The sequence below is a fragment of the Dasypus novemcinctus genome, chromosome 14, assembly GCF_030445035.2.
Source record: "Dasypus novemcinctus isolate mDasNov1 chromosome 14, mDasNov1.1.hap2, whole genome shotgun sequence".
NCBI lineage: Eukaryota > Metazoa > Chordata > Mammalia > Cingulata > Dasypodidae > Dasypus > Dasypus novemcinctus.
The window spans coordinates 96,487,594-96,512,217 of NC_080686.1; the positions used below are offsets into that span (position 1 = coordinate 96,487,594).

A 24,624-nucleotide genomic window follows, 5' to 3' on the forward strand; every position below is an offset into this window, starting at 1 on the left:
AGATTCCAGTGCTGCTGACAACAACAGAAGTGGACAAGGAAGATGTAGCAAATAGACACAGAGAACAGACAACTGTCAACCGGGGTGGGGGGTAGGGGAGGAAGGGGAGAGAAATGAATAAATAAATAAATCTTAAAAAAAAAAAAAACTACAGGGGAGAGCTCGCTCTGGCAGCACATGTACTAAAATTGGAATGATACAGAGAAGACTAGCAGGGCCCACGAACAAGGATGGAGTGCCAATTTGTGACGTGACCCGTATTTTCTTTGGAAGTGGATGGTGGTGATGGTAGCACATTATTGTGAGTGTATTATCTAGGTGAATGCTTGAAAAGGGGGAACTTTAGGTTGTATGCGTTACTAGAGTAAAAATTAAAAACTAAAACAGGACCCACAGCCCAGTAACCCTCCTGTAGGTGATGGACTCCACCTAATAGCACAAGGGTAAGAACGCTCTTTCATGAAGTGTAGCAAAGGTACAACCCCAATACGAGGTGCTTGTACTAGGTGGAATATGGAGAAAATACACCTAGTGTAAAGTATGGATGGTAGCTAAGTGCTATTTTCATAATCGTCCATCAATTGTAACAAAGGTAACTATCATTTAAAAAAAAATAGTGCAGTTCCAAAAAAGGGCTGTCATCGATGGTAACAAACGTTCCACACCGTGTGACGTGCTGGTGGTGGGCTGCGGTTCGGGACTCCTGTAGTATACGCACGCTTGTTTGGTAAGCCCATGCCTCTCAAATAAAACGTTTAACGAAAACCAAGCAAACAGCGCTACCGGGTAGAGCATTCCTGGCAGAGGGGAGAGCAGGTGCAAGCGCTGGAGACGGGAACTGGTTGGGGTGCGAGGGGAACGTTAGAGCCTGTCATGGCCAAGTGCGGGGAGCAAGAGGTAGGGTGGGGGAGAAGGAGCGGGGGAGAGGGGGGAGCTGGCCTTCCAGGACACGGCCGGGGCAGGGTGCCTGCCAGCGCGAAGGGCGGCCGGCCTTTGGGGGCTGCATCCAGAGGGTGGCAGAGCCTTAGCTCGACTTTCCAAGGCCGACTCGGGTGGCCCTGAGCTGCGTGGGCCAGGCAGGAGCCTGACTCCAAGGTCCACGTAGGAGGTGACGATGGCCAAGCTGGGGCAGATCAGACCCTCCTAGGGGACGCCTCGCCTCCTCTGGCACTAGAGACTTCTGTGGCAAAGGCCCTCAGGCAGGGCCAGGAGGCGCACCGCACCTGGAGGACAGCAGCCCCCAGCGGTCCTGGGCTCCAGGGCCCCGGCAGGGAAGGAAGCTCTGCCCTGCGTCCCCAGGCGCTCATCTTCATAGAGGTGATGAGAACCAGGGCTGCGTTCCCACTCCACTCGCCAACCCCTATCACTTCCAGATTGCTCGACTGCAAGCCTTTCTCCTTTGCACTGGAGAGAGAGGAGCCCGAGATGACAAAGGGGAAGCCAGCAGGAGCAGCCGCCTCAAGGCAAGGCATGGGAGCTCTGCCTAGAGCCCGGGGAACACTGTCCCGCCCCTGCCCCGCACCCCCTACAGGCCCTCTCGCACCCCGTGCAGAACGGCCAGGGGGCCAGGCTCCCTGCAGGGACCTTAGTGCCCCCCGGGGGAAGCCTCAGCCCTGTGACTTTCCCTTTAAGAACTGCCCGAGCCAGGGAGGCTGGCCCCGCTGGGGCTGGAGGTGGGGACAGAGGGAAAGGGGGAAAAAGAAAGAGAGAGGCAGGAAAAGTTTTTCCGAGGGACATGCAAGGCTTGCCCCTCACCCTGACGTCAGCTCTTGCCTTAATAAACCCCCCCGAGGGCTGCGGGAAGAGGCAGATGCGGAGCTCCCGATGGGCAGGGCCGGCCTGTGCCCAGCCCCCCGCGCGGCGGCCCGATCCCCCGGGCTGCGCGGCTGCCTTTGCCTCCCGCTTCCAGGTATGCGGTGGCTCCTGCCCTGGACGCTGGCGGCAGTGACGGCAGCAGCCGCCGCGGGCCGCGCTCTGGTCATGGTAAGTCCTGCCTGGGGGTGCTCCGGTTCCCACCCGCTCCTGCCCTTTGACCCTCGGGGGGGGAGGGAGTTGGGGCGCTGATAGGGGGAGGCGGCACGGGCCAGACCCACAGGGTGGACTGGGGCAGCTCGGGGCCAGCTGAACCTCGAGGAGGAGGCACGATACCTGGGGGGAAATCCCAAACGGGCCGTCCCGTTCCCACCCCCCAAACCTGGAACAAAGCAGAAAGGGACATCCACCTGCACGGGGGCCAGGGGACCTGGGCTCCAGATCCAGCTTTGCCAAGACCGGCTGTGTGACCTCGGGCTTGTCAATCACCCTTTCTGAGCTTCATAAAACGAGGAAGCTGTTAGGATGCTTCCAAAGTCTGTAGAGTTTGAAAAAGGAGTATCTGAGCCTCAGAAACTCAAAGCAGAAGGAGACAATACAGGGAGTGGAAAAGTCAAGAAAAGTTGGAAAGGGACGTGCCAGTTTTCAACAAAAGCGCCTCACCTGAGCACACCGAGCTGGGGATGATTTCCAGCCCTACTGCTGCCAGCTTGGCTGGCACAGCCCCCTGCAGTTCAAGGAGGAGGCTTGCACAGCCCTCGGCAGTGTGGGGGGGAGGCACATCTGGGTCCTGCTGGGAAGCCCACTGTTCCCAGGCGGGACTCCTGCCTCAACTTCCATCCCAGCTCAGACCGAGGGGAAAGGGCAGCACCCCCAAAGCCTGAACCCCCAAGAAGCCAGAGAAGACACGTGGCAGCACGGCGCCAGCTGCTGGGGCCGGGCCTGGGGCAGGAGAGCCAGGCACAGGGTGGCGGGGGGTGGGCAGTGGGCAGAGCCTCTGAGGCCAGGAGCCCGCAGCCCGGCCGGGGCCTGCTGCCAGCGTGGAGCGGAGATGGAGCGGAGGTGGCGGGGAGGCTCGGCCAGCGACGCCCCCCGCAGCTTCCTCTGGGGTCAGCAAGCCCCGTCCACGGAGGAGGAAGTCGAGGCTCTGAGCTGAGCTCCATCCCGCGGCTCAAGGACTCTGGCTGCCATTCAGCCGGCACCCGAGGCTGGGAGACGAGGGCTGACGCTGGCCAGGTGAGGCCACCCGCCAGGGCAGGAGCTTGTCTGTCTGCTTCACGCCTCAAGCCTCCTACCTGGCACGGGGCCTGCCTGCAGATGGTGCCAAATCACGATCAGAAAAGATGCCGCTCCATTTTACAAGGAGGAGAGACGCGCTGAGCAGGGGCTTGCCAGGGTCTCTTTGTCACTAAGCAGCCAGTGTTCAAACTGAGATCGTTAGAGGCTGAATCCTGCCCTTCCTTCCAGGGCTTTCCCAGCAGGGGGGAAACTGTGTTTCCTACAGGTTGGAGCTGCCGGAGGCCGGCACCGCAGCCTCTCCTTCGGGGCCGTGGGTGCCCCGGGCTGCTGTGTCTGGGAGGGCAGGGGGTGGATGGGGAAGGGTGAGGAGGTTCCGGGCAGCCCAGGTGTGAGTGAGAAGGCAGGAGGGACGTGCCGGGGCCCCGGCCACCTCCCCGGGAGCCGGTGCCGAGGAGGGGTGGGGTACAGAGGCGAAGGCTCGCCCGGGGCAGGTCACGGAGAGCAGAACCAGACAGGTCCAGAGCGTGGGGAGGTGGGCAGCTCCTGGGAGGGGCAGGAGGGGGCAGGAGACCTGGGGACCTTCCCTGGGGACCCAAGACTCCGCACTCCTTACTTGTCTGGTGACTCGGGGTCCTGGGACCGGGGTGCTGCGTTTGAGTTCCTGTGGCATCCCCAGAGCCCCGGGGCGGGCTGCGAGTGCGGGAACAACGCGCCCCCGGCCGCAGCGCGCGGAGCCCAGGGCTGCTCTCGTGAGCCAGACCCCCTTCCCCAGCCACACAGAGAAGGAATGCAAGTGCCGTCGGGCTCCCAGTGGGATTTTAATAGAAAAAAATGATCATAAACGATCGTATGGAAGAAAACGTCTGTAAGAATTGCCAAGTAACTTTGAGAAGGTAGAATTGCGAAGGAGAAGCGCTATCAGCTGTGAAAGCCCCACGGAAAGAAAGGTCCTGTAATTAAGAAGGAAGAGATAAATCAGGGCATGGAATGGAATGCCGAGCTCAGGAACACAGCCAAGCGTAACCAGGAAGTCAGTGTTTGACAAAGACATACTACAGATACGGCTTATTTTTTGTTCATCTCCTCCTCCTTTGCTTCCTTCTGTGTTTATAAGGGAAAGGGGTACAGTTGGCGAGCTTTACCACGTACGGTGCCAAACGCTTTATGCCCTATGCTCTAACCTTGTTAGATCCATCTAGCAAGCACCTAGTAACCTTTGTAAGTACCTCCTATAATCCCCATAACAATACTCTTAAGCAGATATAATTCTCATTCCCCTTTGTAAATGTGAAAACGGAGGCTCAGAGAGGTTAAGTAATTTGCCTGAAGTCACACAGCTAGCAAGCAGTGAAGCCGAGATGTGAACTTAGGTCTGGCTCTTTTCAATACAGCTGACCGCCTCCCTGGCCAACATATCTGTGCCCTGAGAGATGCAGAAACGTGTGGCCATGGCCCGTGGAGCTTACGGGCTTGTGTAGGAGGTGACGGGCACCCACACGTCTGAGCGAGGGGGGGGACGTGGTCAGGATGGTGCCCGCCGCTGGCTGCGTCAGCTTCGGCAAGCGGGCCTCGCGCTCCTCACCTGCTCACGGGATGAACCCCTGGGGCCACCCCCTCCCCGCTCCCGAGGGGCGGATGCGGGAGAGCCGGAGGGAGGACCCTCGGAAGCCTGGGGCTGGGTGAGCGCACGCCGCGGCGTGGCTCCCAGGCACACCTGGGGAGGGCGGAGGCCGGCGTCCAGGTGTGCAGGTGGGTCCCAGGGCCCTTCTCCCACGTAGTGCGTGAGGGATGCGCTTGGGTGTACCCGGGGGAGCGCGCGGCTGCGTGAGCCTGGTGTGTGTGTGCGAGAAGTCGGGGGTAGCTGAGGGTGTCACCCTCCACGGCGTGGGCGAGGGGGTGTCTGGAGAATGCGGCATCTGAGTGTGGCAGCCCGTGGAGTGAGTGTGCGAGGGACAGTGGGAGAACGCAGCGACAAGGGCGCACATGGTGGCTGTGGACCCCAAACCCATTTTCCGCTCTTAGGGCCACTGCAGACGACGTGGGCCCGGGAGGCGGCCAAACGCCGCCTTGACCCACGGGGCACGCCGTGCGCCCTGCACCCCCTTCGTGGGAGCTGAGCGAGCCTGTCGCCACGCCGGGCCCCCAGCCCTCACCCCCTGCCGGGAGCCTCCTTCGCCCCTCGAAGGTCTCTCCCAGCTCCGGCCCCTCCGCCCTCTGCCCGGCCGGGTGCTGGAGCGAGTGGACAGGAGGGCAGTGTCCACCCCGGCCGGGCGCTGGAGCGAGTGGACAGGAGGGCAGTGTCCACCCCGGCCGGGCGCTGGAGCGAGTGGACAGGAGGGCAGTGTCCACCCCGGCCGGGCGCTCGGCCAGGGCTTGTCCTCAGGGTGGGCACGGGACCGGGGGGCCATCAGAGGGCCAAGACGCTGCCCGGTGGGCTGGCGGCTTGGGGCGCTCCAGCGAGCCAGCTCCCCCCGGGGAGGTCCCAGGGAAGGGTCCTCGCCTCGGCCCGCGGGGCAGCCCGGGGCCGGGAGGCCGCCTTCGGCTCTGGGCAGACAGAGATCCTGGCGTTCTTCCGGGAGCCATGTCAACCCCTGGGGTGGCAGGAGGGGCTGCCCGGCACCTGGGGCTCCACCACCGGCCGGGGTGCAGCGCGGGGCGCAGGGCGGGGCTGGAAAGGCTGCCACCCGTGGCCCCGGCAGCCAGCGCGAGGTGGGGGGCCGGAGGAGGTCACGGGGGCCCAAGAGTGGGGCCTCGGGGGGCCCAGCCCCTTCTGTCCAGCCACAAGGATGCCAGAAAGGCGCCCCGCCACCCAGCACCCCCCAGGTGTGGGCGCGGAGTGCTCAGAGCTCCCCACACAGCGCCTCGCTGGAGCCACAGCACCCAGCCCTGCAGGCTGGGCCCCTCCAGCCACACGAGGCGCCTGAGCCCTTGAATGTGGCTCTAGGTGGGAAACACACGCGGCAGTTCAGAGGCTCGGTACGCGGCCAGGGCTGTAAGAGCCTCCCGAGCAATTTTTATACATTGACTCCAGGTTGAAATTGATAATATCTTGAGCATATTGGGGTCAACAAAATATATTAGTAAATTTCACCTGTTTCCTTTCACCGGTTTTATGTGTCTATCAGAAAATGTAAAAGTCCGCATATGGCTCACATTCTACTTTATTAGACCAGAAAGACCCAAGTGAACCGACAGGTATGACCATAGGTGTGTGTTGAGGAGGGGGGCTACGTGGAGGGGTCTCACCCCAGCTCCTCCGTTCATTAGCTGTGCAACCTCGGATGAGTGGCCCAGCCTCTCTGAGTCAGTTTCTTTATGTGGAAAAAGGCATGTTAGTCCTCACCTCTTGGGGAGGTTGCGAAGATTGTGGGTTTTTTTTTTTTTGGAAACAAAGCACAAGAAGTCCCTGGCACATGCAAGGGAAGCAATTGCTATTGTTCCAAAGGCAGGTGGAAGAAGCCCAGTGAGTGGGAGCACCGCGGGCCGCGGATAATCCCGGGCCCAGCGGGCTCGACCCCAGGGTGGGTGGGTGCAGGGGCACCCCAGTTGCCGGGCTGTGTCGGCGCCAGTACTGGGCGCATTTTCTGAGGCCCCAAGGTTTCCAGATCCTCGTCAGCTGCCCTGGCACATTTAAAGGGGAGTCAGCGAGCACCCTGGGATTAGCATGTGGGAGAGCAATGCCCGTGCTGCTGCTCCTTGGACTTGTCTTACAAACCCGGGGCAGGGTGAAAGACGGCGACGCAGCGGTCTAGTTCAGGGGCATGAGCGGTCCCTCCTGCGTGCTGAGCCGTGTCCTCCTTCTAGCCACGTGGTGGTGAAGTGTCTGCTCCTTATCCCGCCTATGGAGAAGGGTTCCCGTGTTGGGGACAGTTTCCTGAACTAGCCGGGAGGGGACTGGTGTGGATACAGGGAGAGGAGGTGGATGCGAGGGCCGTGGGAGCCAGGCGGGTCCCTGCACCTGGATCCCCGGGTGACACCCGCGCATCTCACGGTGACCGTTGTCTGATGATTCTTTTGCACCCTTGACTTTGCAAACCGCTGAATGCAGATAGACTCCAGGCTCTGCTCAGCCCTGAGATTCTGTAGCTGGCCGACGCTCCTCTCCACGGAGGGAGAGGAAGCTGGAGGCCGGAAGCAGGCAGAAGCAGAGAAGAAACCGGCCCCGCGAATCAGGCTAAGGGACGTTCCAGCTGGGGGTGGGGTGGGGTTAACCGCGCCCGCCCACCCAGGCAGCTCCAGGCTTGGGCTGTGGGTGGTGGGTCTGCCGGGCCCTGGTGGGGAGTGGGCGGAGGAGGGAGAGGAATCTGGAGCCCAGGCCCCGAGAGAGGAGGGCGGCGGCGATGCCTGCCGCTCAGGAATCCAGCCCTGAGTCTGGAGTGGAGAGACGCGTGCCTTGCGCCTGCCCCGGGCTGGCACAGGGGAATGGGCAGTAGAAGGGTGGGGAAATATCCTGAGGGGGCAGAGCTCGTGTAACCCCACCCTTGGAGTGGACAATAGACTTGTCTCGATAGCTAGAAGACCAGGGCAAATAATCCGTCGCTGTGTGAATTTAGGCAAGCCACTGACCCTCTCTGGGCTCGTTTTCTCGTCTTAAGAATGAAGAAGTTGAACTTGATCTCTAGGCTTGCTTTCAGCTTGAGCCAAGGCTGGTTGCTAGCTCTCATTCATGCATTGGATGGATCCATTTTTTTACAGCAGGGCTTGCAGGCGAGCATTCTGGAAGGCTTGCTAGAGGACCACTACCTGCTGCTGTTACAGAAGGTGTCGGCCTCTGCCTCCAAAAATGTGTGTCGGGGCTCTGGGAGCTCCCTCCTGGCAGGATTCCTCCCTCTCCTGTTGTCCAACACTGTTCGCCTCTCGGCCCACATCTCTTCTGTGAACCCCTCAGGGTGTACCTGGTCCCTGGCCCGCAAGACCCTCGTAAAACTGAAAAACGCAGCTGCAGTTTCCTGGCCAGTCGATCCTACCAGTTCAGTGTTGTCCTGGTCAGCCTGGTGGTTAGAATCCCTTGGGGGCTGCGTGCAAAGACAGATGGCAGCCCCCTGTCCCAGTCCCCCCAATCGGGCTGGACAGGGGTCCCAGACCCCAGAGGTTCTTTTGTTTTGTCGTGGTGCGTGTGTGTGTGTGTGTTTTAAGAAGGTACTGGGGATCGAACCCAGGGCCTCGTGGGTGGGAAGCAGGCACTCAACCCCTTGATCTACATCCACTCTCCGACCCCAGAGTTTTAACACTTCCCATCCGCAGTCGATTCTTGAGGTTTTGCAAGTTGGGGACGCATCCTTGTGCAGGACGGGCTGCCACCGAAGGGGCTCCAGTCCCCGCCCACCTCTCCCATCTCAGGGAATCATGCCTCCATCTGCCCCATCTGAAATCTGGGGCCACCACCCACCCCATCTCCCCACCAGCGGCTCCCAGCGCCCCACTCCTCCCGGCCACCAGCGGGTGCTCTCCCGAGGCCAGCCCATCCCCGTCCCTTCCTCCTGCCCCACCAGGGATTCCTGTCTTGGGTTCAAGTTTGCAGGAGCAGGAGGGAGGAGAATGAACTCTGCCACCAGCCATCTGGAATATAATCGAGCATTTGAATTTAAACCAGGGTCCATGTCTGGAGCCCGGCTTCCTCGCCTGGGCCCTGGGAATCTACCTCTGAATGAGGTTGTGCCAGAGGATTATAGGAAAGGCTGGAGGGTGGCCCTGGCACAGATGGTGCTTGGTGGGTGTCGTTTTATCTCCCGAGGGTCTGGCCCACGCTTCATCCTCTGGCACTGCTCCCAGCTCACCTTCTTGCCTCCTTCCTGGGCCCTCCTCCCCAATACTCTGCACACATGCCCACACTGTTCCTTTTGCCTGAATGCTTTTCCCACTCTTTTCTGTTTCCTGACCTTGACATCATCTTAACTAAAGCGCCCCCCCCAGGCCTTCCTCAGCCTCCAGGGGGAGCTGTCGGGGTCCCACTGGGCGACCATGGGTCCTCGTTCCTGCCTCTCTGAGCAGCTGCACCTCCTGCTCGCTCCCCGACCTCTGCAAGGCACCTGCCACCCCAGTTACCTGCGCCCCTGCCCCTGCGGGTCCTGGCACGCGCTGCCCTCTGCCAGCGTGCTCAGGCCGTCGCCTTCCGTACTGGCATGGCCCGCCTCCCTTCAGCTGCCGCCCTCAATGCCGGCACCCTAGAGGAACTCTAGAATCCCAGGGGTTGAGGGAAGGGTCCGATAAGCACTCCAGAACCAACTGCTTGGCTCGGGGGGAGCCTCCTGCTGGGCAGCGGGGACAGGGTCTCTGCAAGGGGGTCCTGGGTTGGATTTCCGAGAGGACCGGGTAGCAAGCAGTGGCCGCTGGGCCGGTTCCTGAGCCGAGGGTGGGCAGCTGGAAGCCCGAGTTCAAGTCCTGGTTCTCCTTTCACCTCTGAACCTTGATATCTTCACGTGGAAACGAGGGCAAGAAGACCCACGCTCCCCGTGCCCTGGGTGGGATAGGGTGGTGGCTTAGAGGAGGGGCAGCGCACAGCCTGGGGTCAAGAACCGGCTCTCCCACGTCCCGGGGCTGGGAGCAAACACTGCCTGCGCCTCGGGTTTTCGTGGGTAAAACGGGCTCAAAAGCCTGGCTCACTGGGCCTGAACCTCTGCGGGAGAGAGCATGAGTTGGGTGTTGATCAAGAGCCGACCGTGATCGGGCGCGTGCTGAGCCCGGGGGCTCTGCGCCTCCTGTATCTCACTGAATCCTCACAAGGATCCTGTGTGGCAGGAACTTTGATCACCCCCATTTTACAGAAGAGGAAACAGAGCCCAGAGAATTCTACTGACTTCCGCACCTCCAAGGCTCCAAAGCCCCACTGCACCCCCCACTCAGGGCGGCGAGGCCCGCTTCAGGTGTGTCCTGTGCGCCAACCCCAGCACAGGGCCCCTGCTTCTGCATCTGAGACAGGAGCAGGAGGGCGAGGGGCCATGCTGCGCAGCAGTGCCGGGGCTGGGGCCCCATCGAGGGCCTGCTCGGCGCCGACTCTCAGAGCCAGAAGGCGCTTGGTCTTCCTTTTGTCAGAGGAGACCGTGACTGGTCCAAGGCCACACGTCTCAGTGGGGACGGAAGCCAGGGGCCCCTCCTGTCCAGGTGTAGGCTCAGGTCCTGGGAGATCTGCTCGCTCCTCCCTCATGCACTGGGACACCCACCGCCACGTGCAGGCTGGGACAGGGGAGCCCTTCGCTCCTTTGGGGTAACTGAATCCACACGTGGCTGAATGAACTGGAACTAGGCAGGAGCAGGGCCCCTTGAACACCATCAGAGGATCCTGGGATCTGGAGTCAGAAGAGAAAGAGTGTTCTTTACTTGCTGTGTCTCTTTTTTTTTAAGATTTATTAATTTATTTATTTCATTCCCCTTCCCACCCCTCCCATACCCCCAGTTGTCTGCTCTCTATGTCCATTCGCTGTGTGTTCTTCTGTGTTCGCTTGTATTTTTGTCAGCGGCACCCAGCATCTGTGTCTTTTTTTGTTGGGTCATCTTGTTGTGTCAGCTCTCCGTGTGTGTGTGGCGCCATTCCTGGGCAGGCTGCACTTTCTTTCACACTGGGCGCCTCTCCTTGCGGGGCGCACTCCGTGCGCATGGGACTCCCCTACGCGGGGACACCCCTGCGTGGCAGGGCACTCCTTGTGCACATCAGCACTGCGCATGAGCCAGCTCCACATGGGTCAAGGAGGCCCGGGGTTTGAACCCTGGACCTCCCACATGGTAGGCGGATGCCCTAACCACTGGGCCAAGTCCACTTCTGTTGCTGTGTCTCTCAACCTCTGTGAACCTCCTATTCCCCAGACTGGGTCTATCCATGGTGACTCCGCTGGGTTTTGAGCATCATCTGGCCCAATGGCTCGGCTGGCTCTGGAAGGCGCCATCCTCCCCAGGGGCCGGCACGTGTGCCCTCTGGCCTTGACCCTGCCTGCCATCGCCATGCCTTTGAGCTGGCCGATCCTGGCTCGAATCACGTTGTTGAACACCCGCATTCATGCAGGTTCCTCAGCTCGGAGCCCTCTCTGCCCTTCCTCTGGCCAATTCCCACCCATTCTTTAAGATTCAGGGCAAATGCCTCCTCATCCAGGAAGCCCTCTGTGCTCCTATGCCCTGCCCTTCATCTTCTTGCTCTCACAGCCCTTACCTGGACCATAATCAAGAGGCCCTTAGTGTGGCTGGTAGGTATGACAGCTTGAGACTGGGATGCTTGGATTCAAATCCCAACTCTGCCATTTACTAGTGTCCTTGGGAAATTTCTTGACCTCGCTATGTCTCAGTTTACCAATATGTAAAATGGGGGTGATGATAATAAAAGCAGTCTGCCCCTTAGGGTTATTTTAAGGATTAAATTACTTATTTAAGGTATATACTAATAAAAAAGGCTGACAAGGCTTAGCCTAGAACAAGATGTAGACCTTGAGTGGATCTTGATTCGAAGAAACCACCTCTTGAAAACAAACAAAAAAAATCTTTCAGAACGCTGAAGTGCAATTTGAACACGGAGTAGAGATTAATTAGAGAAAGTTAGGGAATTGTAACTCATTTTATTGGGTTTGAGAGTTGCATGGGTTTTTTTTTTTTTCAATTCCTCACACTTTAGGGACACACGGAGGTATTTACAGGTGAAGCCACGTGATGGTGGAATTTGCTTTGAAATACTCAGGAATAAAGAAGCACGTTTGGGAGAGGGAGGAATAAGACGGGCCGTGCGCGTGAGAACTGCTGAAGGTGGGCGAAAGGTGCCTGCGGGCCCAGCACATTATTCCCGCAACTTTTGTGAATGTTTGGACATGTCTAACCAGGAGTTACCACGATTAAATCAGTTATTACATAAACGTGCTTAGAAAAAGCACTTGGACCAACACCTGCCAGGGGATTTGTACTCTGCAAGTGCTCTTACTAAGAATCGGCATTCTCCACCAGGGGTCGGAGAAGCAACCCTTTTCTGTAAAGGGTCAGAAAGTAAATAGTCTAAGGTCTGTGAAGCTGCTGCTACAGCTGCATCTTTTTTAGTTGTTGTTTTCACAGCTCTTTAGAATGTAAAAACCATTTCCTGCCCTGACAAAAACAGGCTGTGAGCCACCCATGGCCCCTGGGCGGGAGCTGGGACCCTGGCTGTTGAAAGTCCTTCTCCCTTCCCCAGCGCTCTGGCCTCTGCCTTGAATGCAGTGGAGGCTTTCCTCGTGCGGGGTGAGCGAGTGAGTGAGTGAGTGGAGGAATGAATGAGTGCGTGGGTGTGGAAGGCTCTGCTCTCAGAGGGCTCATGACTTGGAATACTGGCTTTTTGCCTCTTCCAGCCACTCCGTATAAAGAAACCCAGCTTCCCCTACCTATCAGCTCAGAGCCTATTTGTTTATTAAAAACAAAGTAAATAAACCAATGATTAGACGAGCTCACCAAAAAAACCTCCCACCCACCCCCGCCCCCGACGCGCCGGCAGGACGACGCCAAGGCAGCCCCGGGGCCTTCAGTGCCTCAGTCCCCGGCACCGGAGCGGTGGCGCAGAAGGCGCGCATGGGACCCGCCGTCCAGGCGCTGAGCGGGCGCGTGCTCCCGGGTGGGGGCTCTGCAGGGCATGGCCCCCCGCAGGGCAGCGCCCGGGCGCGCAGGGGTGCGGGGGGGTGCGGGGGCCGGCCGCTCCGGGGCGCCCCGGCGCAGGGCGGTGGCGGGGGCGGGGTGCGGCCGAGCCCAGTCCCCGCGGCCGCGCGCAGCCCGGGGTCGCCGGCTCCCACTCCCCCCGGGGCCCTTCCTTTCGGCGACGGAGAGGCCAGAACCCCCCGGCGGGGCTCCCGCTCCTAATCCCGGCGCCCCGCGGGGCGGCGCCGGCCGTTCCTGCCTCGACCCTGCCCCCTGGTGGCCCGCCGGGGCGCGGCCTCCCGGCCCAGGCCGGAGCCCCGCACGCGCCCCGGTCTCCTGCCCCGACGCCCGCGTGGTGCTCGGCACCCGGGGGGCCCGAAAGGGCGCGCGGTCGCGGAGAGGCCCACGAGGGCTCAGCGCCCCGCTTCTGGGGCTGCCCGGGCGCGGCGGCCTGACGGCCCCCCCCCACCCCGCGGGGCCACCTGCGCGTCTAGGGGCGCTCCCCGCCCGCGAGGACCGCGCCTGGAGCCTGCTTGATGGGTGGGGCAAGGAAGGAAGAAATGAATGTGAACGACTGAGAGAGCAGGGCAGCCCGGTATTAAGAGAAAGGGCTCCGGAGGGACCCTCGGGAGCCAAATCCACTTCCCTGCTGTGAGACCCAGAGCGAGTCACCCAGACATCTGTGAAATGGGAAGAATGACAGTAAGTGAGGGTCGTGGGACTGCCGGAGGAGCCCCTCATCGGCGCCTTTTTCCAAATGAAAAAATAGATGCTCAGGGAGGGGAGCACGGCCCCAGGTCACCGAGCTCCGAGGGGGGTGGGAACTCGGTCCCCCCACTGCAGGCGGGCTCTGCTTCCTTCTCACCCCGGTGCCCTGCTCAGCCAGGAGCCCGCTGCTCAGAAGAGCGCAGCTCCCTCATCAGAGGGGACGGCTCAGGTGCCCTTGGTGCCACACCCCAAGGCCAGCCTCTCTCTGCTTCCATGCCTACCACCATGTGTGTTTGTAAAAATGAATTAAAACTGCTACTCAAAGTTCCAATTACAGACTTACATGTTCCCAAAGGAAGAGGGGTCCGTTTCCAGAAAGCTAGGCCACATTGTCATCTGTAGTTACTTCTCACTTTTAAGCATCACTTCAAAGTTAGATATGCAGCATTCGCTACATCTTGTTTAATTTCAATTTTTCCCTTCTGAATTTTAATCAGCTTGAGTGTGTCCATTAAGTGCGTGACTGAAGGGCTCAATTGGTTGTCTTGACCTTGCCTTCCGATTGCCTGCTTTGTCTAGATGGGTTAAGGATCGGCTGCTTCGGGGTCTTAACGTTGGGAAATGCCCCCCCCCCCCATTTTTATTCCATTTTCAGTCATTTTAGCAAAGCATCAAGGACAGAGTACAGTATTATTTTCCCGTACCTGCACAGGCCCTGCTCACTGAGTAGTTTGTCCCTTGGGAAATCACCAAGCGTGCCTTCTCCAGGTCTCCCTGGGATGTGTTGTGGAAGGCAGCTTAGGGTGTCGGGAGGCAGGGCCTGCAGGTGTGGGTGCCCAGAAGGCATGTGTTCCCAAAAGGGAGTCGGCTTAGACCCGGTCTCCACTTCCAGGCTGTAAAACTACCACCCTGCCATGGGTTGGCTTGAACTAGGGAACTTACTGGCCCACGGTCTTAGGGCTAGAAGTCCAGCCAGGGGCATCGGCCCGGCGGCGCTCTCTTCCCGCTGACTGTGGTGGGGGCTGGTGCTGGTGGGGCCTGGATGCGGCTTTTCTGTCGTGTGGCAATGCACACGGCAGCCTCTTTTCCTCTCCCTCCCGGGTCTTGGTGATTTCCAGCCTCTGGCTACTGCCGGTGGCTTGTTTCTCTCTCTACCTAGATTTCAATTGCTTATAAAGGACTCCAATAATCAGAATTAAGGCCAAATCCAGTTCAGCGGGGCCCCACCTTAACTGAAGTGACATCCTCAAGAGCTCCTGTTCACGATGGGCTCACATCCACCCGACCTGGGGTGGGGACCCGGACATGCCTTTCGTGGGGGACAGGATTCTCTCCCCAGTATGCTAAGGCCGTGGGTCCCCCTCCCATAAAAACCACCAGGGCTGCAGGTCAGACTGCTGGCTCTGGGCCCCAACCTGGAACAAGTGACGCTGAATGTTCCAGGCAGGGCCCAGGACCCGGTATGGTCACAAGTCCCGCAGGCCAGTGGTTCTCCGGCTTTGCTGCCTTTAGACTCGCCTGGGAAGCTTTGAGAAATCCCAGGGCCCAGGCTCCTCCCAGACCAGTGAAATGGGAACCCGCGGGGTCAGTGCCCAGGCTCCAGCGAGTTCAAGCTCCCCAGGCGGCTCTAACGTGCTTGGGATTCCCTGGGTGCCGCTGAGGAGGGAGGGGAGGGCTGGCGAGCAGCCTGAAGGGCTGAGCTCAGAGGCTGCTGCGGGCAGGGCCGGGCTATAACCCTGCCTCGGGCATCCCGCCAGAGAAGCATCTCGGGGCTCCTCGCCCCCTTCTTGTCTTCCCCATAAACACTGCGCTATTTGCAAGAGTCTAATTCCAGAAACGTGTCGTGAAAGAGGCTTCTATAGGAGCGCCGGCGACGTGGCAGTGTCCACGGCTGATCTGCTCTTTCTCTGGCCTGCCTGGACCGCATTTTCCTTGCTTCTTAACTCCCCCCTCCCTCTTGGTCCTTCGCAGCTTCTGCTCTTGGGAAAATAATGTAGAAGCCGTACTGCAGTGAGTTGGCAAAGCTTTCCTTCATCTGCAGCCCCGGGGAGCTGGCGGTGGGCGAAAGGACAGCTGTCGGGGTCTCTTGGGGAAGGGGCTGGGGCAGGCTCCTGCCTGTGGCTGGGGAAAGCAGGGGAGGCTCCAATCCCTCCAAAAAATGGGAGGCTGCCGAGGGCTTCCTGGGGTTCCATGGGGGCGGCTTCCTGAGGGGGCTTGCCAGGGGCTGGGAAGTTGGAGTCCACCAGGACCTAAGGAGCCGAAGCTCTGGGGAACGCCTCCCTCCCCCCGTCCTCCATTCCTTTTCGGACAGAAAAAGAGCCATTTCCTTGATGGCCATGATCCATTTACCAAGGCAGAGGGCAGGTGGACATGCCATGGGCTCCCAGGCATTCGAGGGGGCTGATGGTCTATGCGAGAGAGAGAGCAGGGAAAGAGGAAGGGGGAGAGGCAGGGAGAGGAGAGAGAGGGGTGCCTTACTTTAGAGGGGGCAGGGGATCGGAGCACCAAGCAGCGAGCAGGAAATGCCCCTGTCATGGGCTGCCCAGCCTGAAGGGGCACAGGAAGCCTGCCGCTGTGTGCACACAGGGTGCCGGGAGTCCCCATGACACCCCATCGGCACCCCCACCCCATGAGCTGCCGCCTGCCCCTCGGGGAGCCCCCTCCATCCCAGCAGACGGGGCTACCCCCCTGCCCTCTGTGCTCCCCCAAGCAGGTCCGCTTGGTTCTCCGTGGTAACCCCAGCACCTCGCTCGGTGCCCACCACAAAGTAAAAGCTGGCTGTAGATGCGTCGAGGGCACAAATGAATGGGATAAGGAATGAGCGATTCCTTCGTCAAAGCCTTTATCACAGCGAGCTGCGGTGATCAGTTTAGATGTCTCTGGCCTCCGCAGGTGGCGAGCCAGGGAGGCCAGCGGCAGTATCTCATGCACTTTCGTGCCCTTTGAGCTTAGCACAAAGCCTTGGCACATCGGTGCTCAATAAGCGTCTGTTGGTAGAAGGAATGAAAGAAAATTTCCCCAGCTGAACTGCCCACCCTCCAGAGCTGGAAGCGCGTGTCATCTGCCTCCCTGTGTGCACAGCCAAGCCCAGAGAGTGTGAATTCATTGACCATCAGAGAAGAATGGCCTCGCTGGTGGCCAGCAGCCAGATACCTCAGGGACAGTGCTGGACAAGGGCATGGAGATTCAGAGAGGGCCCACTGAATCCCGGTGTCGTGGGAGCCTGGTGGGAGCCTGGGAGGCTTCCCAGGCCAAGCAGGACTGCAGTCTGGGAGTATCTGACCACTAGATGGCGCCACGAGCAAGGACTGGGCTCAGCGCATCACAGCGCCCACTGGCCCCTGCCCAGCTTCCCTTGTCCAAAGGAGGCTCTCTCGGGGCGTCCCTAAATGGGCTCCAGGTGTGGAGCCCCCAGGCAGGTGCTTGGAAAGGAGGGTCCTTCCGGGGACAGGAGGCTGGATCAGGTGACCATGGGGACGGCGGTGAGGGGCCTTCACCGGGTCACAGCCCCCCCCCCAGCTCCGCTCAGTGTCCAGACCCCCAGCCTGTGCTGGCTCCGGGGCATGGGGCAGCACGCACACCCGAAGCAGCGCAGGAAGGCGTGCTCTGGGCGCTTGCTGGGTGCCACGCCCTGACTTGGGCCTCTGCAGCCATCACGCCCTTTCACCCGGGTCGTCGCACCCATAACACAGAGGGGGATGTCAAGGCCCAGCAAGACTAAAGAGCGTGTCCAAGGCAACGCAGGGCGAACGAGCCAGAGCTGGATGGACACCGCCTTCTCTCTCAAGGTCCCGTGTTCTTTCCTTGACACCCAAACTGAACCCGTGCTGGAGGAGGGGGTCCTAGGACATGCCCAGCTGGATAGCCCTGATTATCAAAGTGTCTCCAAAGCCCTTTTAGGCACCCATTCACCCAATAACCATTTGCAAAGCCCTAGTGTGTGCTGCGCCATGTTTCAGGCATGTAGAGAGGAAGGCAGAGGCCTGCCCTTTAGGGGTACATATTCTCATGGGGGAGACTGGCAATTACGAGAGGGATGCACGAGACTCTCGCTGGAGCACCGAGGAGGCAGCATGGCTTGTCGGCCTGGGAAGGGCAGGGAAGGCTTCCTGGAAGAGAAGGCTTTTTCTTCTTCTGCCAAGAATACATTTTGAGAACCTAGGGTCAGGTCAAAGGTTCCTGCAGTCACTGCCTGACAAGGTGGTCAAAGAAAAATGGCTCTCCAAGGAGCGAGAAAGAGGTGGTGTGTTTGGTTTTATTTATTGATCTGAAGGTTTTGGTCTTTTGTTGTGTTTTTTTGAGGAAAAGCAAACAAGGGCGGGAAAACAAATACCTCCCAGGAGGACACCATGGCCAAACCCCAGAGAGCTCTGGGCCCCTGCCAGCAAGGCCTGCCAGTGCCCGTCACCCTGGGGACCTCCCACCCCGGCGGGGCTGCGGGCCTGAGGCTCGTGGCTGTCCTGGGACTCTGTCCCTACCCCAGGACAGAAGCTGTCCATCTGTCCTCGCTGAGGAGAGGACAGGGCAGGGAGGAGCCAGGCAGCCCCACGCGTCTTCCTTGGTGTCACTGTGTGCCGGGCACTGAGGTCACAGGAGCGGATGGCCCCCGCCCTGCCCTTGTCCTTGCAGAGTTCACCTCAATCAGTACAGGTGCTAATGTGTACTTACCGAGCTGTGCAGAGAGAAGGAAAAGCCAGGCGCTCCCAGAAGGGGACATAACTTTGATCCATGGATCAAGGGGTTCCTCTCAGAAGAAGGGGTTTTTAAGTGGGGACTGAAGGATGCACAGCAGATCTCCAGGTGAAGAGAGGTGGGAACAGCATTTTGGTGGCAGGGAATTGCACGGCAAAGGCTTTGCGGTAGGAAAGGGGTGGGTCCAACCTGAGGCCCTGACATAAAGCCTGGAGGTGATGAAAGCATCAAATCAGCATTTGCCTTTTTGACTTTCAAGGCTCCTCCAATCAATATCTCCTACACTTCGTGGGCCTGCCCAGAGCCACGGGTCTGACTAATGCAACCCCTCAGCTTCATCGCTGACCCCGCCTCTGGCCCACCGAGCAAGCGTGTGCAAGTGGACCGCACTGCCTGGCCGGGGCGCCGGGTTCCCTGGTGCTGAGAGCTGCCGCGCCCGCCCCCGGGCTGCCCCACTGCCCAGGACTCAGCGCCTTGCCCTGTAGCATTTTACCTCCAGAATCTCTCTCCCCTAAGCTGAGGCCCTTCGAGCCCAGGGACGCGTTTTTTATTAATCTTTAAACTTAGGAGAGCCTGAGAGCTCGGCAAATGTTTGTTGAGTGAATGAAAGAGACCGGAGAAGGCCAACGAGAAGAGTAGAGAAAGGAGCGCTGCGTTTTTTGTGTCCAGCCGACAATGGTGTGACCCCGATGGGTCCCTATGCCTCCTGGGGTCCCCGTTTTCTGCTCTGTTGAAGGGTGAACCTGTCTGAATATCTCCACTCCTGGAGTCCTTAAAGGCCTGCAGACCCTTTCTATGCGAATCCATAGAGGGGGCTCCACTGGCAGGGGAGGGAGCTGAGGGCCTGCGGCCCCAACGCCTCCCCCAAAGCCCTCGCCCCACCTCTGCTGACCTCAGAATTTAGGCGTCCTGGCTAGGAACACTGGGTGGAATGCCCCGCTGGGGTGGGGCGCCCGGGAGCAGGGGAGGTGGCTGGAAGCCTCTGGCTCAGTCCTCCGTTCTGCATCCCTGGGCGAGCCCCTCCCTTCCGCTGTCGCTGAGCGCCTCAAAGTGGAGACTGAGGGGACCATGGCGATTCGAGAGGCAGCAGGGTGGGCAGGGAGGTGACGGCACCCCGGGGCCCCGGGCACCTGCTGTGCTTGCCCGTTCTCCAGGCTGGGTGTGGACCCTTGGGTCCTACTTCCCTCCCCAGCTGGCCCGTGGTTATCCCGTTTGCCCGAAGGAGGATGTGCCTGCTGGCTGCTGAGTGGGGGGTACCGTCACCTTAGCACTCCCTGGAAAGACCCTTCCACCGGTTTACAAAGGGACCCTAACTGATCTCCCCCCAGGGCATCGGGAGGCCCTGCCCGGAGCCCCAAGGGGACCCTGTCAACCATGAGTCATCGGACCCAGCGAGGTCCTAAGGTGCCCCCAGTGGAGTGAGCGGAAGGGAGGTGGTCGGCTGGGGTAGACCAGAGGCTGTGCGCTTTGGCCAAAGGCGTTTTGCCCCCTGGGGCCTCAGCACCTTCAGCTTCCTCCTCCGGAGCCTGAGGCCGGCAGCTCCCTGCTCTGGGCTGGGGAAGATCAAATTAGGAGGGAACCGCGCAGGAGCTCAGGATGGCCAGAGCGGCGCGGGGCGGGCACCCGGGCCCGGGCTCACCCCGCCCTGGGGCGCTGAGCCCGGCCTCTGCACAGCCAGCGCCTCCGGCCCGGGCGCCCACGGAAACGCCGGGAAGCAAGGAGCAGGGCGGGCGTGGCGACGGTGGCGACCCGGGACCTCGGGCCCTGCAGTCTGCCCCGGGCCCTCCTTCACCGCCCCCGTTCCCTCCGCAGGCCTCCCCTCCGGCCCCCACGGCCGTGGCCGCCACCCCAGCGCCGCCGGAGGACACGGCCTCCCGCCCCCAGTTCTGCAAGTGGCCGTGCGAGTGCCCGCCGTCCCCGCCCCGCTGCCCGCCGGGGGTCAGCCTCGTCACCGACGGCTGCGAGTGCTGCAAGGTGTGTGCCCAGCAGCTCGGCGACAACTGCACGGAGGCCGCCGTCTGTGACCCCCATCGGGGCCTCTACTGCGACTACAGCGGGGACCACCCGAGGTACGCAATAGGAGTGTGTGCACGTAAGTGAGACCCTCTGCGCCTTCCCGCCAGCCCCCGTGCCCCAGCTCCGGCCCAACCCCGCTCCCTCGGCAGAGCCACAGCCCCCTTCCGGGACAAGCTCCTGTCGGGCAGGAGGTGCCCCAGCCCCAGCCTGGGGAGAAAAGGGGCCTGCGTTCCTCCTGCCGACAGAGCCTCACCTCCGCCCTGGAGACACCCCTGTACCCGGGGACAAGGGTGGCCCCGACCACGACCTCAGCCTGGTTTTGTTCTCAGGGATGGGGTCCTTTGCCAGGTGCCCCTGGCCTCCCAGGGGACAGCCAGGACACCGCAGAGCCCCAGATTATTTTAGCAATACTGTGAATTAAAACCATATATATATATATTAAATCTAGTAGCTATGAAGAAATGAAACCAAGTCACCTGCCACCATCCCTTCTTCCCAGCCATCCACGTTGCTCCCGTTCTTATAGTCACTCTGAACTAAATCGTTGAGCTCTTTCTTCCGGTATATGTAATATGTGTCTTATGTGTGACATTTCGATTTTGGATATTTTATTAATGGTCTTATAGGATAGCTGATGACTCAGCTACTCAGTACTATCCACACTCCTCCCCTACTGTCCAAATGTCATTTTCATAATTTTTGTTACATGGTAATAAGTGTTGGCAGTGTTATGACTACATGAACATTGTTCACTGCAGCATGAAATACTGTACTTGTTTGATTTCCTTTCTTATAAAGCCTTTTGTTTTTCCTGGAGTCTCTAATTGCCTTTGCTTTCTCTGTAGTCGTGGTCTCTCTCATATTTGGGAGGGATTTTTTTTGTTGTTTGCTTTTCCAAGTGCTCCGTCATGGATATTCTGTCCTTTTTTCTTCCCAGAAACTTCCTTTTATAGAACTTTCTGACTACTTGGCTCTCTCTTGACTGGTATTCCCTTAGCTCGAGTCATCTAAGCATTTCTCCTTTTAAAAGACATGACCCAGCATGATGAAGAGAGGTAATGAAGTATCATGACACAGCTACCTCGCTTCTGAAACGCTGCTAAAAGCCTCATAAACCCAGTCTCCCCCTTCTTCCTTAGCACTGAAGCAAGCCTTCCCTCCAACTGTGACCCCATCAGCACCCCATTACATAGTCTCCCCTTCTCTACTAACCCATGTGTTTCCTGAGGTGGATTGTTGATGGTGCAATTCCAAGTCAGACAGTCCTTCCAGAGCCTTGTGGTTAATTTATGGGCATTTTCTGTTCTTTTATCACTGGTTCAAGCTTCAACTTTCATATCAAGTCACCTGTCTTTGGCTTTGAAAGTTGTCACTCCTGCTTCCCCAACTCTTCTACTATTTTAGTTCCTTTTACTGAGACCCATTATTAGCTGTAAAACGGAGTGTTCAAAGAAAGCATGCAGCCCCACCTGCTCAGGTACCTGTGTCATGTTGATTTAAGATGCTACTCCTGAGCCCCACCTCAGGCTTTCTGGAATCTACACTTTTAACAAGACTTTCAGGTGATTCTCATGTGTGCTGTAGACATACACAGCCAACCACGCACCCTGTCCTCGTGGCCCAGGTAGGGAAAACTAGCCTGGCCTTCCCGCACTAGAAACACCCCCGGTTACGTGAGACTTTCTTGAAGTTTTGTTCCCCCTATACAGCTGCTCTTCAAAGCCAGTAAGACCTTTATCCACTTCCCCCCAGTAACACTATTTGCTGAAGCTTTGTTGAGGACTTAACACGGGCCAGCCCACTCCTCTGTAGACGTTCCCTCCTGGATCCCAGAAACTTTGCCTCCTTCCTCGGGAGAGGCCTGGGACACCCCCTCTTCTAGCCCCCATCACCCTCCATTTCTTTGTAGCTCAGGTCCTGCCTGCACTCAGTACAGCCTCAGTCCAAATTCTCTCCCCACCAATGAGCCCCTGGGTATTTCCTTTCCTTTACTTTTTGGGGAGAGCCAAACAAAACCATGGTCTGAGGAAGCTTTTAATAGGCTGTGCGTTTACCAAAGGCTCCCTGCTCATAAAGGTTGGCAGGCGTTGGAAGCAAGAGCTAAGCAGGTGCTGCAGGGCTCCTTGGAGCCTTCACGTGCCCACCTGCCTCGGGAGAGTCCCAGAGGGAGCTGCCATAAGCGGCCCTTTCTTTTCAAACTTGTTTGAACACTGAACTCTTCTGTTCAGGTGGATTTTTTTAACCTACCTACCCCCCGCCCAGGCAACACATACATCACCTACATCCATACATGTATTCATAGACATACATGCCTAACACATGAGTCTAGCGTTCTACTGAACCTTTTTCCAGCAGTTCTGCCATCGTGTCTGAGTTCATGAGACCTTACTGTAAGAAATAACAGGTCTAGAAGACTAGCGAGAGGCCGGGGAAGGCATGAAAGAGATGTCCCTCCCGTGGCCATTCTCTCAGCCAGCGGTCGGCTCCTCCGACGGACAGTTCCTGGGACGGGCTGAATCTATCCTTGGTGAGTTGAATGAATTAGGGCAGGATGAGGCAGGGAAGAACGAGCCACATTGGTACAAATGACACATAGAGAAGATGGTGGGGACCATGACCAACTGGTCACTGTAAGCTTTGCTTGCCAGGGGTCCCCCCTCCTGGGCCCCAGCCTGCTGTTGCAGACAGACCAGTGAGCTTGGTCTTGGCCAGTCTGCTCACTTTTCAAGAGAATCCGGAAGTGCAGATTTGCATACGATTTGCCAATGTTGGCAATAAATGCAAAAATCTTTTTAAAAACACTCTGTGGGCCTAACCAAATACATGTGTGGGCAGAGTCTGACCTCCGAAGTTGACTGGCTATTTCTGTTGCATAAACACCACCCTGTGCTGACCGCAGGTCAGGCCTGAGGGCAGTGTGTTTGGGTGGCAGGATGGGGACATTTACAGGCAGACAGACTTGGGTTTTCAGTCCTGGCTCGGACTCTTGCGAGCTACGTGACTTCGGGCATGTCGCTTAAGGTGCGTGATGAAACCGACCTCGTGCGGTTTTTCAGGACTAAAATGTGACCTGCCTCTTTTGGTTCGGGTTCGTTTGCTTTGTTTTAGCTTTTCCGTGAAGGAGTCGTCTCAGCCCCATTCCACAGCCAACCTCAGAGGAGGGTCTTGTTCCAGTTCCTTCCAGAGGAGGCAGAGTCCTGGCCCCAGGCGCCCAGTCTGAAGAGTGGGGGGAAGCAAACTCATCCATGGTCTTTGGAGCTAGACAGCCTGAGTTCAAACCCTAGGACCACCACTGACTAGTATAGTAGTATGACTTTAGGAAAGCCACTACACTTTTGAAGTCTGTTTCCTCATCAAGTCCGTTGTGGCAAATAATGCCTTCCTCTCTGGGTGGCCTGGGATTTCAAGGGCCTGATACACGGTAGTAGCCAATGAAGTTTAGTGCTCGCCCCACCCGTACCTATCCACCACACATCCTTCCCTCAGTCCATCACCCATCCAGCCTTCCTTTCATCCATCCCAACATCTATTCATCCATTCACACAACGAACATTAACGGGTGATAATACAATGGGGTTCCAACAAGGCATGGCCCACTGTCCTTGCTCCTATAGAACTGACAGTCCACTGGGGGTGACGGTAGAGAGAGTAAAGGCTCAGGTGGCCGAACAAGGTGATTTCAGTTCCTAGAAGTCATTCAACAGGAGGAAAGCAAACCAGTCCCTGCCTCAATTTGCATCTGAGATTGGATGAAGGTAAACTCAGCCAGCCTTGCCATTTTGCCAGGAGCTGGTCCTTTGGTCAATTAGAAGGAAAGAAGGTAGATGCGGGGGGACCTCAGAGCCTTCTGATGGGTCCATTCCTCAGCCACCATGAACCCCCTGCTCTTCCTCGAGCTTCTGGCAAGCAGGCTGGCCAAGGCCAGCACCGTCATCCCATTTCCCCACCAAAGCTCCAAGGAGACTGTGAGAAGCTTCTAGACGCAGCGGTTCTCAACCTTGGCTGCACACTGGATTCACCTGGGGAGCTTTCAAAAGCGCTGAGCCTCGAAATGAAAACTACCGAGGCCTGGTCCCGCCCCCGTGTTCTGGGGCACATGAGGGCATGGCGTGACCACGGTTGTAACAGCTACCCAGGTAGGTCCCCGTGTGGCTGGGGTTGAGAACCCCTGGGCCACAGGGACTCCCAGTCTTCCAGCCCCCACCGCTCCACCCCGCGTTCCCACAGCCAGGGAAGGAACCTGGGCTCCCGCCCAGTCTCCCCCCACCAAGACACACCCACCGGCACACCCACACATGCACAGCCCTTCCTGGAGGCACGGGCCGGCAGGAGTCAGAACGCAGAACGCTCCCTCTGCTTCCCTCCCCCAGCCTCTCCCCCACCTCCTCTCCTGGTGTCTAGTGGAAAGGAAACAGTCTGTGGAGTCAGAGCTCCTGAGTTCGAGTCCCAGCTCGATCATTCGCCAGCTGCATGACCTTGAGCAAATCTCCCAAACAGAGAAAATCAAACTCTCCTCCTGAAGTCCCTGAGTGACTGGACGAGATAACATGTCAGGTGGCGCCGGCAGGCCAGGTGGTCAGTAAA

The 24,624-nt window shown here is 58.7% G+C and overlaps 1 protein-coding gene and 1 non-coding gene across 2 annotated transcripts in view; both read left to right on the forward strand.

Moving 5' to 3' along the window:
* The window catches only part of CCN4 (cellular communication network factor 4), a 58,418-nt gene that overhangs the window by 25,400 nt on the left and 8,394 nt on the right, over nucleotides 1-24,624 (forward strand). Inside the window, exons 2-3 of the mRNA XM_058276073.2 lie at nucleotides 1,910-1,983; nucleotides 19,837-20,116. Of these exons, the coding sequence (XP_058132056.2) occupies nucleotides 1,910-1,983; nucleotides 19,837-20,116 (354 nt within the window). The remainder of the gene's footprint in view (nucleotides 1-1,909; nucleotides 1,984-19,836; nucleotides 20,117-24,624) is intronic.
* Nucleotides 159-265, forward strand: LOC111766343 (U6 spliceosomal RNA). The gene has a single exon (XR_002798418.1). It is a non-coding gene; the product is annotated as a U6 spliceosomal RNA (small nuclear RNA).